This window comes from Papilio machaon, chromosome 22 (genome assembly GCF_912999745.1).
Source record: "Papilio machaon chromosome 22, ilPapMach1.1, whole genome shotgun sequence".
NCBI classification, from domain to species: domain Eukaryota; kingdom Metazoa; phylum Arthropoda; class Insecta; order Lepidoptera; family Papilionidae; genus Papilio; species Papilio machaon.
Window position 1 is genome coordinate 1,467,487 of NC_060007.1, and position 19,760 is coordinate 1,487,246.

The 19,760-nt window shown below is 35.1% G+C and overlaps 2 protein-coding genes across 2 annotated transcripts; both read left to right on the top strand.

Moving 5' to 3' along the window:
• The first annotated feature begins 2,088 nt into the window (after window positions 1–2,088).
• On the top strand, window positions 2,089–15,741 carry LOC106712429 (transient-receptor-potential-like protein). The gene is made up of 23 exons (XM_045683428.1): window positions 2,089–2,200; window positions 2,475–2,599; window positions 3,149–3,386; window positions 3,483–3,625; window positions 3,906–4,086; window positions 4,896–5,087; window positions 5,397–5,631; window positions 5,871–6,023; window positions 6,202–6,457; window positions 6,745–6,878; window positions 7,265–7,388; window positions 9,503–9,698; window positions 10,043–10,210; window positions 10,439–10,658; window positions 10,852–11,050; window positions 11,286–11,392; window positions 11,897–12,025; window positions 12,480–12,571; window positions 13,138–13,234; window positions 13,788–13,885; window positions 14,382–14,483; window positions 14,754–14,912; window positions 15,382–15,741. Exons 1-23 carry the CDS (start codon window positions 2,174–2,176, stop codon window positions 15,532–15,534), a joined length of 3,528 nt encoding a protein of 1,175 aa, XP_045539384.1. The 5' UTR covers window positions 2,089–2,173; the 3' UTR covers window positions 15,535–15,741.
• Window positions 7,855–9,296, top strand: LOC106712445 (tektin-1). Its single transcript, XM_014505021.2, has one exon. It carries the CDS (start codon window positions 7,925–7,927, stop codon window positions 9,209–9,211), a length of 1,287 nt encoding a protein of 428 aa, XP_014360507.1. The 5' UTR covers window positions 7,855–7,924; the 3' UTR covers window positions 9,212–9,296.
• Window positions 15,742–19,760: the final 4,019 nt, after the last annotated feature.

The following is a 19,760-nucleotide window of genomic DNA, read 5'->3' on the forward strand; positions in this document are numbered from 1 at the left end:
CCTCGGTAATGGATTGACTTTGAAACATGTCTTGACCGAGAGACGGGTCATCGATGTTCGTAACTACTGGCGGTTGTTGCTGTAGGTCGTACGAGTACCAGTTACGTGGAGGGAACGCCCCGCATGATAAATAATTTTGTATTTGACTTACTTGTTCGGCAAGGTGTTCTAATACCTTACTCTTTTTGTGTTTTCTTCCCTCTCTGCGCGGCGCTTTCCTCTTACGGCTCCTTCGCAGATCTTCGTCGGTGCTTGTAGTTGAGGACGAAGACGCCTGGCCCACATTTTCTTCACTTTCAGACATAATTCCTTTCTTGAAAAGAACGACTATCAAAACGGGACTACAACTTCTAAGACTTATTTAAAACTTTAATTAGAAAATATACACGAACGCTAGCAGCGTTAGTAGTCTTCGCGGCACGAAAGTCAAGACGCCAATGAAACGAACTCCAACGTTCGGCACCTGGTGAACTTGGCGGAAGGCGGTAAAACATATTTCAGCGGTAAAGAGGACTACAACGACTAAAATGGCGGCCGGAAGACAGACTATGTCATCTCAATATTGTTTACAAGGCCTCGAATAACGGCGGAAGGACATAATATTTAAGGTCAATTTTACTACTAAACTGATACGACGTTATTTGTTTGTGGTCATTCAATGTTCGAAATTCGACCATAGTTCATTATACAGATTATTAAAATTCGAGTGTCTGATTGTAATATAAAATATATATATATTTTTGCTGGTAACGAAATAACAATTTAAAAAAATTTTGTTGTCTGTACGCAAGGCCGTGTTTGTTACGGATCGTCGTAATCTCAGGAAAGTAGCCGATGCACACGGGCATATTATAGACTACTATTTGAAATTCTGCGCTGATGAAGTCGCGGGCAATCACTAGTTTTTAAATAAAAACAGCTTTATGCACTTCTTTTCAACATCAATTCTAACGTGCATCTAAGTTTGAAATTGTACGTAATTCAAAACGTAGTCTGAACCCTCATGAATCATGCTAATATTATAAATGCGAATGTTTAGATGGATAGATGGATATTTGTTTGAGGGTATTATTTATTTATAATACAGTGTTAACCTTGGAAATACAACTACGTTCAAAGAAACTAAAAAATAATTTGACTGTATCTCCGGAACGATTCAATGGATCTTGATGATTGTTGTTGTTGTTTTTACTATTCGCTCACGAGAGCAGGCAAAGGAACTGAGCCATACAGCCTTGTCTTTTTTGGATCTTGATGACATTTGGCACAGATTTAAAACATAGTCTGGAAGAACACATAGGCTACTTATTACATTTTTTTAATTCCGTGCGGACAGTTAGAGAGTCAGTTATTATTTTATACCGCACCAATAAACTATTTTGTTAATTTAAACTTCGATTGATAACTTTTTGGATCAAAGTCTTCGTTCCAAGAATACTTATGATTGAGCCAATTTAATTTCAATTGAATTACTCACTTGGTTATTGAACTCATTTCACTATATCTGGGTTAGGGTCGACGTTTACAGATTATCGTGATTAACTATGGCTTCCGAACTCACGTGTGATTATTATCACTTGTGTTGATACAGTCAAGGATTTTATTACCTACACATTTAGGAGTTATCAATTGACGCTAACAATGCAGTTAGATAGAAAACTTATAGCTACGCTACAAAGTTATATAATCTGTTTTGATATTGTATACATTTTAGAAATCTCTATAACTTGGTATTGATTTCTAAATATGGATATTCCATACAATACATAATGCTCTAGAAATCCAGTGTAAGATCCTTTCTGATGTACCTTTCGTTACTACTAATTTTTGTTCTGTCTTTGTATTTTCTTAAGTATTTTTTTGTGTGCCAATAATGCTGTGACGTCATCAGATTCGAGGCACATGTTATGGTGAACGTTTTGATATTAATTAATAATTAAAAATAACTTAACAATAATGTTCTATTTTACAACCATGTTTAGTAGAATAAAGAGATTCGTACAAAGAGCATAGTTTTTCAGAAAAATTTTGAATAAAAATACGTAAAGAAACTTGTTGTAAGAGTATTTTTTTTCTTTGCAGTCAGCGAACATCACAATCACACTACAAACGACAGTGCATAATTCTACTAGTCGACAATCTTATCTATACTTAGACTAGTTTTACCACAACCATGACGGAGAAAGGGGACTTGGAAAGCGTAAGTATGGTTTATTCCGTTTTTCATTTCATTTATTTCAAATGAATAAAAAAAAGTACGCATGATTAAGTTTATACGCTTCTGTTTCAATATCGACGAGTACCAATATTTCATAAGACATCTACTACACGAGAATACGAACAGTCACCGTCGTTAAAAGTATATTCTAGTTCGGTAAAACTGCTCTCCATCTCCCTACAAACTTTAAGTTCGACCGTTTTTACAAATGTAATATTAAAATTGCAAACCAATGAGTAAAAAGTTACTATTCCAGGGTGACCCGGATTCAGAATGTACGAAGCAACCAATGGACCTTCCTGTGCTACCAAAATCACTTACATTCGAAGAGAAGAAATATCTCTTAGCGGTTCAACGTGGAGATATGGCTAATGTTAGAAGGTTAGTTATTGAAATTAACGACTAATAATTGTTTTCTGAGGTCAAAATCCCTGTATATAGGGTTGCCAGGTCGCCAAACCTACTAGCCGGACCGACCAGCCAGTTTGACCGGACATTTGAGTAGAAAGGTCGGACACCCTATATTATTTAGGATTTTGTTTCAGTATTAATAGGTACACTCTCGTTTGGGAAATAAAGCCTAACAAAAGCCGGAAAACCGTTTATTTTGCCAAAATAATTTAGGTAGGTAGGTTATATTTAAATAATTTTAGGTTTTTGATTAAAAAGCCTTCCTATGTCCGGCTTAATCCGGACGCCTAGCAACGCTACCTGTATAAAATGTATTGACAACGATATGTTTTATACAAGGCATTTTGGTCTCAGAAACCAAGGATAGCACGAATTAAACTGTAATCCCCGACTATCTATAGGTTGCAAGTCTAGCTTGATTCACCCACATTACAATTGATGTTTATTTTGTGATAAAAATAGCGATGTTGCAAATTTACTTAAAGTATTTGTTGGAAAACGGAATTTCTCTGTTTCTAGGATACTACAAAAAGCACATCGTAGTAACAACGTAGATATAAACTGCGTGGACGCATTAGGTCGTGGAGCACTTACTCTGGCTATAGATGGTGAAAATCTGGAGATGGTGGAACTCTTGATAGTGATGGGAGTAGATACCAAGGATGCACTGCTTCAAGCTATCAATGGGGAATTCGTTGAAGCTGTTGAATTGCTCTTGGAACATGAGGAGCTGATACATAAAGTTGGAGAGCCTTATGTGAGTAACCTTCTACCACTGTTAATTGAAAGATAATTCGATTAAAGGAAACTACTCAGGTATTTATTTATTATGCTTTTTCGTCTTTATGTTCAGAGTTGGCAGAAAGTAGATCCTAATACGGCGGTGTTCACACGCGACATAACCCCATTAGTACTGGCCGCTCACAAAAACAACTACGAGATCATCAAACTGCTGCTCGATCGTGGCGCCACGTTGCCTGACCCTCATGACATCAGGTAAGCTAGCAAATACTAAAACCAGCCAAGAAGTGGCTGCAGTTAGTGGACTACTACTTAAAATCATAATTGTTATTATTAATTTCGTAGTTTTTATGATAGAAAACGAAGAGAAATATATCAAAAAACAAACCAAAACAAAAGTTAAGATTTTTGGTAAGCAAACAAAATACATCTGTGAGGTTATAGGATCAGTCAACTGCAGATATCTACTAATGCCTCTCTTAAATTTATTATAGGAGCTGTGTATCACTTGTTATTGTAATTATTTTCTCACAAGGTGCGGTTGTGATGACTGCATTCGTGATTCAACTGAGGACTCCCTACGACACTCGTTGGCACGACTTAACGAGTACCGAGCACTTGCATCGCCCTCTCTAATCGCGCTGTCTTCAACTGATCCAATTCTCACCGCTTTTGAGCTGTCCTGGGAACTGAGGAATTTGGCTTTTGCTGAACAGGTATGATGTAGATTTGCAATTCGTAGTATGAGCGTAGAGTCGACTTCTCTTCTACATCCTTCTAGCAGCCTAACTAATCGGCCCTATCCCCAGAATTTATCCCCTTTTTTGTTTTTTCCTACTATCCCATATTCTACAACATAGCTGCCATTTGAAATTATGTAAGGTGACCTATATTAAATACAACCAAGACTCTGGAAACATTACGTTTGTATATCTCTTTGTTATTTAATACGAAATTAGTTTCATAAAGACAAAGAAAAAGTTACTTATATGAGAACTATATAGTACAACTAGCTGTCGCCCGCGACTCCGTCCGCGCGCAGTTAATAAGCTTATATGACACGTTCGTAGATTTACCATAGCAGCGCCATCTATTGATTACTTACTCAACCCAGTCGAAAGGTATCGACATCTGTTAGAATCATTTGGAGTTAACAGATAATTGTGACTGTCAAATAATAACGGACAAATAATTAGCAATAAATTAAAATTGCGACTATAATTTGAGATTTAAACTATCCTATCTCTCAAGTTGGATCGAACTGCACATGGTGTGCGAATTTTATTATAATCGGTTAAGTGGTTTAGGAGTCCATTGAGGACAAACATTGTGACACGAGATTTATATATATTAAAGAAAGATATACTGAATGTAGTCGCTGTTTCAGTAATTGATTTGACTTTTTTACAAAAATCTAAAATTTATTGAGCTAGCTGGGATTTAAGTTGATTAAATGAACTTATATTTTTATGAGATGATGGTAACAAGTTACATAGTTGTACAAGGAGTACGTATATTATATTAGGAAAGTAAAGCGGAGTACCTAGAGCTGCGTCGTCAGGTACAGAAGTTCGCAGTGGACCTGCTGGACCAGTCGCGCAGCTCTCAGGAGCTGGCCATCATCCTCAACCACGATTCGGACGAAACGCCCTTCAATGAAGGAGAGCATATGAAGCTAGCTAGACTGGAACTGGCGATTGTTTTCAAGCAAAAAAAGGTATAGTATATAGATTTATTCTTTTTAATTTAAGAAACAGAAGATCTACATAAAAACCGTCTTTTCGGTAATTCTAGAGTAATTATGTTTGCTTATCTCTAAAGATACTTTGTATGGAAATTGGATGAAAGATGGTTTCTACGAATGAATATAACCTAATTGTACATTAAGAAAGCTTTTTATCACAGTAACAACAGAATTCTGATAATGACAATTATATTCGTCAAAAATAATCAATCTTCTATGTAGAGTCTACAATTTTCTTTTCATTTATGTTATTGAACATTTAGTAAAAATAACCTTTTACAGTTCGTAGCACATCCAAATATCCAACAATTGCTGGCTTCCATCTGGTACGACGGTGTACCAGGTTTCCGTCGTAAGTCGGCGCTGGAAAAAATCATGATAATATTCCGCGTCGCTTTACTCTTCCCCTTCTACTGCTGTCTCTACATGATAGCTCCCAACTGCGAGACTGGCAAGCTCATGAGGAAACCTTTTATGAAGTTCTTGATACACGCTTCTAGTTATTTATTCTTTCTCTGTGAGTATTATAAAACAAATGAGTATTGTTAGATTGTTACAAAGTATAATTTTCCAGAAGTAGCGAACCGTACAATTATAGTTATTTTCCTTACTGAATATTATTTTCAACCGGGCTAATCTTGCAAGTTGAATTGACTGATTAGTTTGAATTATAAACTTGAAACTCAATGAATTTACAGTTTATGACTTCTGTAAGTTATATTACCTCATATATGAATTGTTTTGACTTTCTTATAGTGATCTTAATACTGGTGTCGCAACGAGCAGAAGTGCAGTTGGTACAAGTCTTTGGATCAGAAGAGATGGTAAAGGATCTAGAGAAAGAAATGTTAAAGCAAAGAGGAAATGCGCCATCATTTCTAGAGATCTTTGTGTTTATATACGTATTAGGTAAGATTATAAAACTTTAATATCATTAAACTAAGAATGACTGTGCAAAATTGACGATCTAATTGGTCTGAGAAAAAAAATTGCAAGCCTTCGGTACAATAATATCGATAATTAATATGTATGTTTTAAAGTTGTTTCTTTATTTTTTTGATTTACAAAATCACAATTGTGTCCACAGGTTTCATCTGGGAAGAAACACAGGAGATCTATGTGGAAGGTATCCGCTCATATCTTAGAAATATGTGGAATTTCATTGATTTCACTAGAAACTCACTCTACGTCGCTGTAGCGCTGCTCCGAATAGTTGCTTATTTCCAGCAGACCGCAGAAATAGAAAGAGATCCACAGACTAAGTTTATACCAAGAGAGCATTGGGATGCGTATGATCCACAACTAATAGCTGAAGGATTGTTTGCTGCAGCGAATATCTTTAGGTTAGTGTGAAAGCATTTGCATTTAAGTTCATCTTAGTTTTATTTAAGGGTGACCTTGACCTAAATATTTCAAACAGGAATACTAAAAACGAAGTTCTTAGGAACTGTAACCAATTATTAGTTCAATATTTAGTTGTGTTGGTATTACAGTTAAGTTTCGTTATGTAGTTAAGTGATGTGCTGTTTTTTATATCATAAGGTGGCAAACGAGTAAACGGCAGCTTGATTTCAAAATCTACATTCCTTTTGTGACCTATTCACGATTGAAACTGTTAATTCTTTCCTAGTGCGTTAAAACTGATCCACCTGTTCTCCATCAACCCGCACTTGGGCCCGCTGCAGATCTCGCTCGGGCGCATGGTCATCGATATTGTTAAGTTCTTCTTCATCTACACTCTTGTACTCTTTGCCTTTGCTTGCGGTAAGTTTGGTTTCTTAGAGCAGATACACGGGCTGCTTCAAACAGTCGCTATTAACTGTTTCAAGCGATCGACATACTGCCATTACATTCTATCAGCGTCTGCAAACTTTATTCTCTATGCAGCATTTACGAGTATAAATAAGTCAACGCCAACCGCTTGAATTGTCGATAGTGATTGAAACAGTCCGTTCATATTAGCCCTTACCTCTATTCATAGCCTTTTCCATAAGTGCGAATAAGGAATAATATCGTATAAATCAATTTTTGATATTTGGACTACTCAATACCAACTACATTTTTATGAGTCTGTATTTATAATAAATCTCACTTTAGTTGCTTAAACTAAATGTTCATATGGATGATAAGTTTGACATAACATGAATCAGGTCTGAATCAATTGCTATGGTACTTCGCTGAGCTGGAAAAACAGAAATGTTACGTACTGCCCGGGGGTCTCCCGGACTGGGACAACGCGGGGGACTCCTGCATGAAATGGAGGAGTTTCGGGAAGTGAGTCGTGGTGCTGTAGATGCTAGTTGTTTTAGCTAAAAGGTTTGTTTCATTTTTTTTTCTAGTATAGTAAATGGTTTAGGGTATTAAATGGGAAACTTCGAAATAGCTTAATTAGTAATTATTATGCTAGAGCGATTGTTAGATTAGACAAAAAAAAACATGGAATATAATGTGGATTACCACAGATGACAGATCACAAGTAATGATGTTAAGTAGTTCATATGTTCCAGGTTTTTAAAGTCTAAGTAACCTAATGTTTGTAACTTTGCGTCGCGTCGTCCAATCGTCAAAATTTGACTATAATTCATAATCGAAGAAATAAAACAGCTGTAATAGTTTTTTATCAGTAATAATAAAACTATTTACAGTAAAAAGGCTAAAAAAATTTATTCATCGAACAGTCACGTCATTGCGCAAGTACAGTTTGTTTCTATGGTAACAAATGTAATTTTGTCGATTTTTGACAACAAAGTCTCATTTCATAGGAACACTTGCATAATTTTGTAGAAATTTTAGCGTGTTGATTTAACACAATGACTGATACTCAATTCGGAGTTCGCCATGTTATTGGCGCCCCGGTCGCAACCACGAGGCTGGCTGAACAAAATATAGTGTGTGTTCCACCGCGCGGTGCTAAATTCACTCTGGAAGAATGGAAGATGAGCAACGAGCAACGGTGCAGGAACACAGAAGATCAACAACAGCTCGCAGATAGGATTTTGGGCGAATCGGAGAGGATCCGAGAAGAAACCGCCGAACGTGCTGCCATCATGAAAGCGACCACCGACAGACGAATCGAAGAACGAATCGGTGACGTCGAATTCATAAAGAAGGAACTTGAAATACAAAGAAAAGAGATATGCCTTGAACTGGAAGCTCTAAGTATGTACAAGACAAGGCTACAAGACTGTTTAGCTTCCTTGCAAACGAATGCCTTAACGATATGCCGAAAATGTCTTATATTAAGAGATGGAAGGATCGGCATTGATTTGGTTGTAGATGACGTAGAACATGCCTTGCAACAGGAAATAACAGCTATTCTCGGAGGGCAGAGTTTATTAAAACGAACTCTAGAACAACTCAACGAACAAATGCGACGACTAAGATCCACTCGATATCTTCTAGACCGTGACCTTCAATACAAACAAGGAGCAATAGATTCGGATAGAGGTTCGCTGTCTTTGAAGCCTACTGACCTATGTCTTTCTGTTTATGAAGGATATGCAAATTTAGATCCTGCTAGTATATCGGCAGAAGAATACAATGCGGTGTCAAATAAAAATATTCAACAGGCAGCACGAGAAGTAACCAGTGCGCGACCGATAAGAGTTTTCATTGACACTTTATTAAATCAAGTAATCGACGATCTCTGGACGGCTTTCAATAAATGTAACCACGAATTCAATGAGCGTATAAAGCAAACAAAAATCGCTAAAGAAAAACTAGAAGATATGCATAGAGAGACAACTGAAAAGATATCGAAGATGCAAAATAACATATTGCAATTGCAAAAAGCTTTATCTGATAAAGAGGGGAATGTTGGATTGGCTCATACGAGACTCGGCAGACGTGCGCAAAGAATCAGCGCTGAATTAGTCAGAGATCCTCCGGGACAATCGTTGTACTACGAATGCGAAATGTTGAGGTACAGTGTTGAACAACTCCAACAAATGCTGCAAGAAGCGACCGCTTCACTTCGTTACCTTTTGCAGACGCAAATTCAATTAGAAGAGGACATAAATGTAAAAATGAATACGCTGAAGATCGATGAAGTCGACTGTATGACCTTACGAGCCACTATGGATTATCATGCATATTAAGTTACTGTTGAATTCGTAGATATTCATTAGCTTATATTACGTAGAAAGAACCTGACACGACATAATTTTTGTAGTTGGCACTATTTACCAGAAATTTGTGAACTTTAATACTGTGGGTAAACAAAATAAATTCATTATTAAAATATACTATTGTTTGTCTTTATTAAAACCTAAGTTCTTAGTCTTTGATTTGTCATAAAATAAATTATCGTCCTAAGGTGACCATCTTTTTACACGTTTGCATCTTTTTATTTATTGTAATTATAATTTAAGAATATCGTTTCTTTGCAGTGTATTCGAAGCATCTCAGTCCCTTTTCTGGGCGTCTTTCGGTATGGTTGGTTTAGAGAACTTTGAGCTGGCGGGCATCAAGAGTTACACCAGATTCTGGGGCCTGCTGATGTTTGGATCATACTCTGTCATAAATGTCATCGTACTGTTGAACCTCCTCATTGCTATGATGTCCAACTCTTATGCTATGATTGACGTGAGTTGTACTTGACTGTACTTACTGTATAACTAAATGTGTGAATTTTCCCGCCTATTGAATAAAATTAAGAATCGTACAAGAAATGGCTATGAGTGAGCGAGATGTACTTTGGTATTGTTTTTAGAGAAGGTTGTAAATTCGTTCTATAACATAAAGGAATTTTAGTTTTCGTGGTTACCATCAAGTTAATTGGATCACCGTTGTGGAAGCCATATATATCAATCCATAGTACAGAACGTTATTTTTACAAGTCATTTTATTACTATGTGTTGAAGATCTAACTTGTGTTTTTACTTTTATTGATAAACTTTGAGTGAAATTTCTTTTTTATTTTCTGTCAGGAACATTCTGACGTTGAATGGAAGTTTGCACGAACTCGTTTGTGGATGAGTTACTTCGATGAAGGAGCAACTCTGCCTCCCCCATTCAACATATTCCCCACCCCAAAGCTCATCTGTAAGTTGTTAGGACTCAGGAAGAAGGATAAGATGAGAAGCATGAAGATGAAGGTAAGTTATATCAATGTCTAATTGGTAACTAATATCTTCTGTTACTAATAAGTTTGGTTCTGTAATTTTAATTCAAAAATAGCACCTATTCTATCCCATAAATGAATTCTTAGTATCATCTATTTTGTTCCTTTTAATAGGAGCAAAATGGGATAGAAATAATGAGACGTTTACAAATATTTAAAATTCTTTAATTTTTTTTACCCTCGATTCTAAACATCTTAATAGGAACAGAAAGAGAAAGAACTAGATGTCAGATACGCAGCAGTAATGCGAGCTCTGGTCTGGCGTTACGTATCCGCAATGCATCGTAAAATGGACGATGATCCAGTTACAGAAGATGATATTAATGAACTGAAAGGAGACGTCTCGTCATTGAGATATGAACTGCTAGAAGTTTTCGAGAAAAATGGAATGGATGTCTCATTTACTGATAGGAAAGAGAAGAGTAAGTCTACTTCTATAGCTAGAAATATTTGTAGTGAATTGTCTAGTTTTTTTTTTTAAATTCAGAGGTGTTATGGGGAGGGATTGTTTACTAGTAGTTGTACAAGTGAAAAAACGGTCCTACATTAAACAATTTAGTAGTCGCTTAGTAGGAAAGAGGTTTGACTCTATACTTATATAATGGCAACTTTTAGCGGTCCTTGCAAAACGTATGAAGATCTGGGAACGCCGGTTAATGAAGGACTTCAAAGTGGCACCAGTGCCTCCTGTTGATGATGAAGAGAAGCCGGAGCATGAGACAGCGCTGTCCAGATTCAGAAGAATTGCCAAGATGGCGGTAGCATCGACTAGTACCGCCATGTGGGATAGAACATTAGCTGGGGCTGGGATTTCGTGAGTTATTCTACGTTGAGAATACTTTAAAATCCATGAGAAATATATCGCTTATTTCAAATGTAGACTTAATTAATTAATAAAATTCAAACCAACTTCACCTATTATATAAAGCGGCCATGATGATAATTTTTATATCGTAATATCGTATTTTTCAATTCAAGTAAAAGCTTACGTTAATTAAATAAAAAAACTGATTGACTTTATACTAAATTGTTGTTATAATTCTCACCAGGACACAAATCGGTCGCTGTCGAACTAGACAGTCGTTCAAGAATCAACAGAACCTTCAGAAAGCCATGGACGAAGCAAGAAAGCTTGTTATGAGATCACCTTTACCAGGTATGTGAAAATGATTTCATGTTCAAATATAAACTAGTAAGTTAATGATTAAAACGATTTACCAGTAGTACAATTTACATGGCAATTTATACAAATTAACTAATCTTAATATATATAAATCTCGTGTCACAATGTTTGTCCTCAATGGACTCCTAAACCACTTAACCGATTATAATAAAATTCGCACACCATGTGCAGTTCAATCCAACTTGAGAGATAGGATCGTTTAAATCTCAAATTATAGTCGCAATTTTAATTTATTGCTAATTATTTGTCTGTTATTATTTGACAGTCACAATTATCTGTTAACTCTAAATGATTCTAACAGATGTCGATACCTTTCGACTGGGTTGAGTAAGTAATCAATAGATGGCGCTGCTATGGTAAATCTACGAACGTGTCATATAAGCTTATTAACTGCGCGCGGACGGAGTCGCGGGCGACAGCTAGTTAGTTTATAAAGTTTGTTACGTACTGATACAAGTTTTCTTTATTATTCTATGGAAGGTTCCCGTGTACCATCTCCTATAGAGATGCCTTTACCACCAGGGCATACATTATTAGAGCTGATTAAAGATATATCAACAGAAATAGGACAACCAGATAGTACTAAATCACCCTGGAAAAGCAATGGTGAGTGTTTTGTTAAACTTATTGAAAGGCAACAATAAAAATATTATAGTAAAGCTACAAGTTTCAATTTAGGAAATAAAAGATAGAGTGTTTATTATTATTAAAGTCGAATGTAAAAATCACCAAGAATTAACGTTGAGATATTTATGAACTTACGGAATAAGTCTTGGTAACTGTTGGTTTCTGAGACGAAAATCTCTGTAAAAAAACATGTCATCCCTGACATTATCCTAAACCCACCGTAACTACGAACTAGAGAAATAGTCAGTCCATCAACGAAGTAACTACGCTATCTTTTGCTCTATACTTTACTTCTTTGTAAAATTTTACAAATTGTTTTTAATCCATTTTTTTCGATTATTTCTTTTACCAGTCATAAAATTATAGACCTGTTGGAGCTAACATTCAATATATTTAGACATGACAGTGTTAATATTTAAATTTGATTATCCAGGTGATGGTACAGCTGCAGAATTTTTGAGCCCAAGCATTGCACCGAGTCGAGCTGTATCCCCTACTATGCGAAATTTAAGCCCTAACATTAGGGTAATTATACTATTATTATTCACAGAAGATTCGTCATATTATAAACGTAGTTTTTAATAGTTGTAAAGAAAATGTAAAGAGCATCGGAAGCTCAGGTGTAAAGCACTTGACTTGTAATCTGCAGGTCCTGGGTTCGAATCCCGCCATGTACCAAAATGTTTTTCGATTTTCGATTCACATATGTACATGTATTCGACCTTCTTACGATGAAGAAAAACATCGTAATGCAACCTGCACATATCTGAGAAGAAATTCAATGATATGTGTGAAGCCAGCGTGGTTATCAGTTACCGGTACTATGTCCTAGTCACCACTAACTTGGGGTAAGCTCCGAACCCCTCAGTGGGGAAGTATAGTGAGTTGATGATGAAAGGAAATCGAAACGTGATAATTTTGTTAAATTATTTTATAATTTTTACTAAAACTGGTGGTCTACTATTGGTTTAAAATTTGATCATAATTTACAACCAAAGAGTATTTTTTTTTTTTCATAATCATCCGTTCGAGAAATTTCCTTAAAAATGCATCAAAGTTGTTGCTTCACGAATTAATGATTTAATTAACAGGTATCCAGAGCCACATCACCTAATCCTCTAACTTTAAACAAGTTGCCGCAACCTGCATCTCTTCAGTGCGATCCAGAATTCATAAAACCTACACAGGGTAAGGTGTTAATGCGTTATCTATAACAATTTTTGATTGCTTAGGCTCCGAAACTTCTGAACTGACTTGAAAAACTCTTACAATATCCTTGTTTTGACCTGGGCTATATTTATTACTAGATTTTTTAAATTTTATGCGGATGATGTCATCGGTTACTGTTATATTATTGATACTGTAACAGTCAGTCATTAGATTTAGTATAAATCTACCATTATTCGATATTTAAGTAGACTCAGAGTGTGACAGATTATTAAGTTCAGATGTACATATAAGTCTTTGTGTTAATATTCTTACATTCTTGTGTTTTTTTATTATTAACTAGCTTTTACCCGCGACTCCGTGCGGAATAAAAAATAGAAAACGGGGTAAAAATTATCCTATGTCCTATTCCTGGTTCTAAGCTACCTGCCCGCCAATTTTCAGTCAAATCGATTCAGTTCAGTCAGTCAACAGATTCAATCGTTCTTGAGTTATAAATAGTGCAACTAACACGACTTTCTTTTATATATATAGATTTTGCAGTATAATGATGTGTAGTAATTGTTAATTGTAGAATTGAGTTCAATAACCGCGACGTCTCAAACTACAGAAGATATTCTGAAGGCTGCTAAGAAAAAAGCTGCAGACGCACCTAAATCACCTTATCACCAGGTTCGTTTGTTTTATCTTGTTAGTTAAATTAGACAGTGTTAAAAAACATGATTGTACTAATTTTATTACCTTTTTGTAAGTTAAAAGATAACGATTCTTTCTTTAGCGTCGGTGGCTCAGGGGTTAAGCACTTGAATGGTAATCTGCAGGTCCTGGGTTCGAATCCCGCCATGTACTAATGTATTTTTCGAGTTTCGATTTACATATATACATTTATCCGACGTTCTTACGGTGAAGGAAAACATCGTGATGCTATCTGCAACATATATGAGAAGAAATTCAATGATATGTGTGAAGTCAACCAACCCGCACTTGGTCAGTGTAGTTGACTATGGTCTAGTTACCCCTAGCTTAGGGTAGGCTCCGAACTCCTCGGTGGGGACTTACAGTGAGCTGATGATGATGATTCTTTCTTAATGCCGATCTTAGCAAGTAACGAATAGAACATGCATTTGGAACATTACATATAGAAATAGTTAATTTTGCTTCTTGACAGGCTGATTTGGAAGTCATGTCTACCTTGGCGATTGCAAGACCAGTAGCACCTGAGATTAAACCGGCAGAAGGTGCTTTGCCACCGCCACCGGCAAAACCTAAAGTAAGCATTGATTTAAATTCAAATTAAACAAATAGTTAACTGTAAGTTTATTTGTACGAAGCAATTCTTTACTTTTAATTTTCATTCATGAAAGCCATAGTAAAGTATCTAATGTTGTGTTCGTCCGATAGATAAAGAAACATGTTGACTGTTTTTTTTGTCGTAACTCTTTTAAGGAAGAAAAGAACCTAATAATTTCCTAATTAAAAAAAATGAAGTAAAAACAAACTTAAAGTAAGTCATGTCAATTTTTATTTTATTTTATTTAAGGCACCAATACCACCATCTTTGGAAATAATACCAAGTTCACCATCATTGAGATCAGTGGCGCTTCCAACGCCCAAGAAGAAACCGTGTACGGAAAAAACTGCACCACCTCGTCCGATATCTCCAAGAACTTCGTCACCTACACCTGATTGTAATAAAACTGTGAGTAATAAAGGTTTAACTAAAGTTTTTCTACCATAAAATAGCAAACGAGCAAGCGGCAAACTAAATTACTACCTAAACAGCATATTTCCATTTCTTATACGTCTCCTTCTCTGTCAAGTCAGTGAATTTGTGGATAGTGCGCTCATCTCATTCATAACTTACAAGAAAAAATTAGTACGGGGTTTAAAATTTGGCCTCAGACTCGTCAGACGAAACGGGGATACTTCCATATGACGCCTTTTTTTGGTATCGGAATCTTCACACTGATGCCCTTACCCAAGGGGGGGGGGGATGGTTATGTAGGGTTTTACCCGCGAAAATCCTCTAGGTGACCATTGTCTAGTGCCATTAGCAGGGCTCTAGGTTCTCCGTTGGAACGCTCCGATGCTCCACTTGACGACTGTTATCTGTGTAGTCGTGGTATTGCGTCGGGCAAGTGCAGTAGCTAATATTCATTTTGTTCCAGTGCCCTGCTTCACCACCATCACCAAAGCGTCACTCCTCAACATCGAGCACGGAGCAACTGATACCGTCACCGGGATACAAGACTCTGCGACCCATTAACAAAATTGACGAAGTCAAGACAATCAAGCGTCAAACAAAAACTGGATGGCTATAAATATAATAATTAATCAGTAGACGATGTTTAACGTGAGTTTTAACTACTGAAAGACGTGTAAAAAATTGCTATCTCTGTTTTTATCTAAGCTTAACTTACAGCAGTAGAATCCGACGGTAAAAGTTCATATAAAATTGTATTAAAGATTGACGAAGTTTAGACGTTCTTGTTTGGTACAGTATTGGGGTCTAGCACGAATATTATAAGTATTTGAAACGTTATCGAAAGAAATTTTCAAAATTTGTATACCTTTATTGCACGATAAGCTCTGTACAGGTCTAATAAAATTTTTATCTTTGACGATACGAACATTTTTTCGAATATTTTCGTGCTAGGCCCCCAGTGATACAGTTTGCATCTACAGATATACATATATATTTGTTATAAACATTGTTACTAGGAAATCAGGAAATGAAAGATATTTAGTGGTAGTTTCAGAGCGTTAAATTCATATCTAATTTGAATGTCTGATAGACTGCGAATATCTTCCACTTTATCATATCCTGGTAACTTTACTATATATGCTAAAGTTAGTGTGGAGTTTTACAATATCTTATATAATTGTCCGTTATAAAAATGTTTTAGTTTTGTTTGCTTTGTTTTTCTATATATTTATAATTTATGTTAAACAACCTTTATTTGCAAATAATAATAATTTAAAAATATGTTACAATTAAATAGATAGATGTGTTTAATTTTTTGTGTTCAAATAAATTGATAAACCAAATTGAGTTATTACTATTTAATATGTAATTTATAAAAGTTAATAAATATTTTTTAATAAAATGCCTTAATTAAGATGATTAATTATTATTCATATTAAAGTTACGACTTTCATGAAAAAAGTAAAGCTTCGTTTTCTTTGTTTAGTACCGTCAGAAAAAATAGACTTCGAAATAAAACTTTTACATAAAAAATAAAATAAATAAATAAATATACATTAATTGAGTTAATTTCTGTACAATTAAAATATTACATATTCCTATTTTTTAAGTATATAAATTTGAATTATTTTAATTTTCTAAAAACAGTTATTAATAAATGGAATACGTGATTTATTTTGTATTTATTTTTAAACTAGATGAACCCGATATGCTTTGTAATGTTAGCCAAAGGTCTAAATAAATTTAAAAATGTCATAACGTTAACAAAAAGTTCAAATAATTAAATAAAAAAGATACCACAGTTTGATTAGAATTCTAATTCAATTGTTTATTTATTTATTTTTTATTTATTTAGCCTTTTTATTCCAATATTTGGACCCCTTTCTGAGTATAGGCCTCCTCCAACCTTTTCCACCTGTCCACCAAGATGATATAGTACAAGAGGTGGGAAGAGATTGGATCAAACAGGGAAGAGATAGGGACAGGTGGAATTCAATTGTTTAGTAACACATAAAAAAATCAGCTTTGATTAGTAACTTTTTAACAGTGTTACATCCCGCAACAACAATATTTGTTGGGTGCACGAATTGGTCGGGTCGCCCAGTGCAATACCACGACCATACAGAAGACAGGCGTGAAGTGGAAGCAATTCCGCGTTTCGTCTCATGAGTGTGGTACCGGAGGCCTAATTTTAGTCCTCTTTCCCTTCCTACCCTTTTCTTATTAGGAAAGGATGGGAAGGGTAAGTGGATTTGGCGGATTAGGGGACGCATAGGAAAGAGAAATATCCTCTTTCTGTGCGTCCTCTTCTCCGTTAATTAAAGGTAGGCAGCGCATCTGCATTTGCGGATGCCTATACGCAACGGTCGCTTCGCTATTGCGGCGAATCCAGGTGGCCGTCTGCTCGTTTGCCACCTTATGATATTAAAAAAAACATTATGGAAAAAAATTGTTGAAAAGCTTGTTGTGCCGACCTTACTTGAAGTCAGAACTTTGCAATAAAATGTCTATTTGTTTGGATTTTTGTATTATTTGGTAAATTGCTATTACACTTTTGTAGCTTCACATTCATCTCTTGTCGAGTATCTAAAGAGGTTTTTGTCACATTTAATATTTTCGTATTTTTACCATTTTTGTATGAACAAAGCGGGTCGTCATTTAAATGTTGAGATATTTCCAGTTAAATAAATTTAGATTGAATCCATATAAATATTTTTTTTTATAAAGCAAAAGATGACAATAGCAAATACTCCGTTCATATCTTTATTTTTCAACATTCAAAATTAGCACATCTATCTATCTAATATATAAAATTCTCGTGTCACAGTTTTCGTTGCCATACTCCTCCGAAACAGCTTGACCGATTCTCATGAAATTTTGTGAGCATATTGAGTAGGTCTGAGAATCGGCCAACATCTATTTTTCATACCCCCCCCCCATTTTTAAATGCGCGCGGACGGAGTCGCGGGCGACAGCTGGTCTTATATATATAAAAGAAAGTCGTGTTAGTTACACTATTTATAACTCAAGAACGGTTGAATCGATTTGACTGAAAATTGGTGGGCAGGTAGCTTAGAACCAGGAAACGGACATAGGATAATTTTTACCCCGTTTTCTATTTTTTATTCCGCGCGGACGGAGTCGCGGGTAAAAGCTAGTATATATATAAAAGAAAGTCGTGTTAGTTACACTATTTATAACTCAAGATCGGTAGAACTGATTTAGCTGAAAATTGATGGGGAGGTAGCTTAGAACTAGGAGACGGACATAGGAACTTTTTTATCTTGTGTCCATTTTTTTATTCCGCGCGGACCAAGTCGCGGGTAAAAGCTAGTATAAAATAAAAAAAACATTAAACGTAAAAGGAACTCGTTTTATTACAATCAAACATTTACAAACTATGACAGCAGATTATTAATTAAATTAAAACATACATTATATAAAAAATTAATTATACTTTTAGCAGCTAATTTTCAATATCATGTTTTAGTAAGGTGAACGTAAATTGACAAATTTGATCGTGCGATTTCAAATATAGCTTTTCATCTAATATTCTCCTTTATTTGTGACCCTGAAGTTGGCAATACATAATAACATGCAAACATAATTCTTTCACACCCGTTTGCATGTATCCTTTTATTTCACTCACTCCGCATAACATGTATTTTCCAAGATAACTTCAGAGTTACAAATATCAAGTAAATGATGTTAAACTGTCAATATCCATAAAATCTAGTAATAATACAATAAATTATTATAATTGCAAATTAATGGCAGTTAAGAATTATATATTTAAATCTAGCAACTTAATTTTTGAAGCAGCGAGTAAATTGCAATGCAAATACCAACTTTTTCAACTTAATTTCTACTTAACACTAAGTTTTTTCTAAAGTACTCATTTAATTTATGCATATCTTAAATTTTTAAGCCATACGTATGAAGAATGGTTTGCATATGAAATTTAGTTGTAACCCAGAAGACTAAAAAAGCCGATTTGGTAATAAAATAACAAGACTGGAATATAGTGGAAGTTGATTTAATAGTGACTGAGGAATGGATGAATATAAGTGACAAGTAAATTGTATTTAGTAATAATAAACCTAATGCAATTGTTTACATAAGCACATGTTAATGAAAAGACTAGAATGTGAGTTTTTGGCGACAAAAGCACAAAATACCAAAGCAAAAAATAAATTTACCTTAGAAGTATGAAAAGAGAATAGTAGTACACAAGTTGAAAAGAAAAAAATACGGCAAGATGCAGAACAAAGACGTGAAAACAAGCTGAAAGTTAATACTGAAAATTTCCTACATTCTTCATTGCTTCATATAAATAACTATTTTATAAACTATGGAAATTTAATAAATAATTGATAAAGTGGAAAGCTCTACGTTAGTGATGAGATAGTCAGTGGCAAAAGTTAAAATACGGTTTCTGAAAGACATATAGAAAGGTAAATCAACGTTTTTCGTTAACCGTAAAAAGGTGTTCTATCAACCCAAATTATGTTAAACGACGATTAGCTGGGGTTTAGTTGAAACTGTAATCTATTGGCCTTTCAGAAACCGAGCGTGAATATATTAATAGATCGGTTATTAAATTACGAGACCAAAATAACACACAAATGTGTTTCAACCACACATATGTGCGCGAAAGGTGAATATACACTAGAGATATACATTTACTCAAGCATTTCTATGTATAAAAGCATAGTTTCCAAAGCACGTCTGGTTCGTGTGATACACTAGAACATATCATAGAGCGGCTTGTTGTTTTGTTACAAGTAAATGCTCTAGTCTATACCCACCTGAAGGTTAATAAATACGACCCATGCTTTCAAA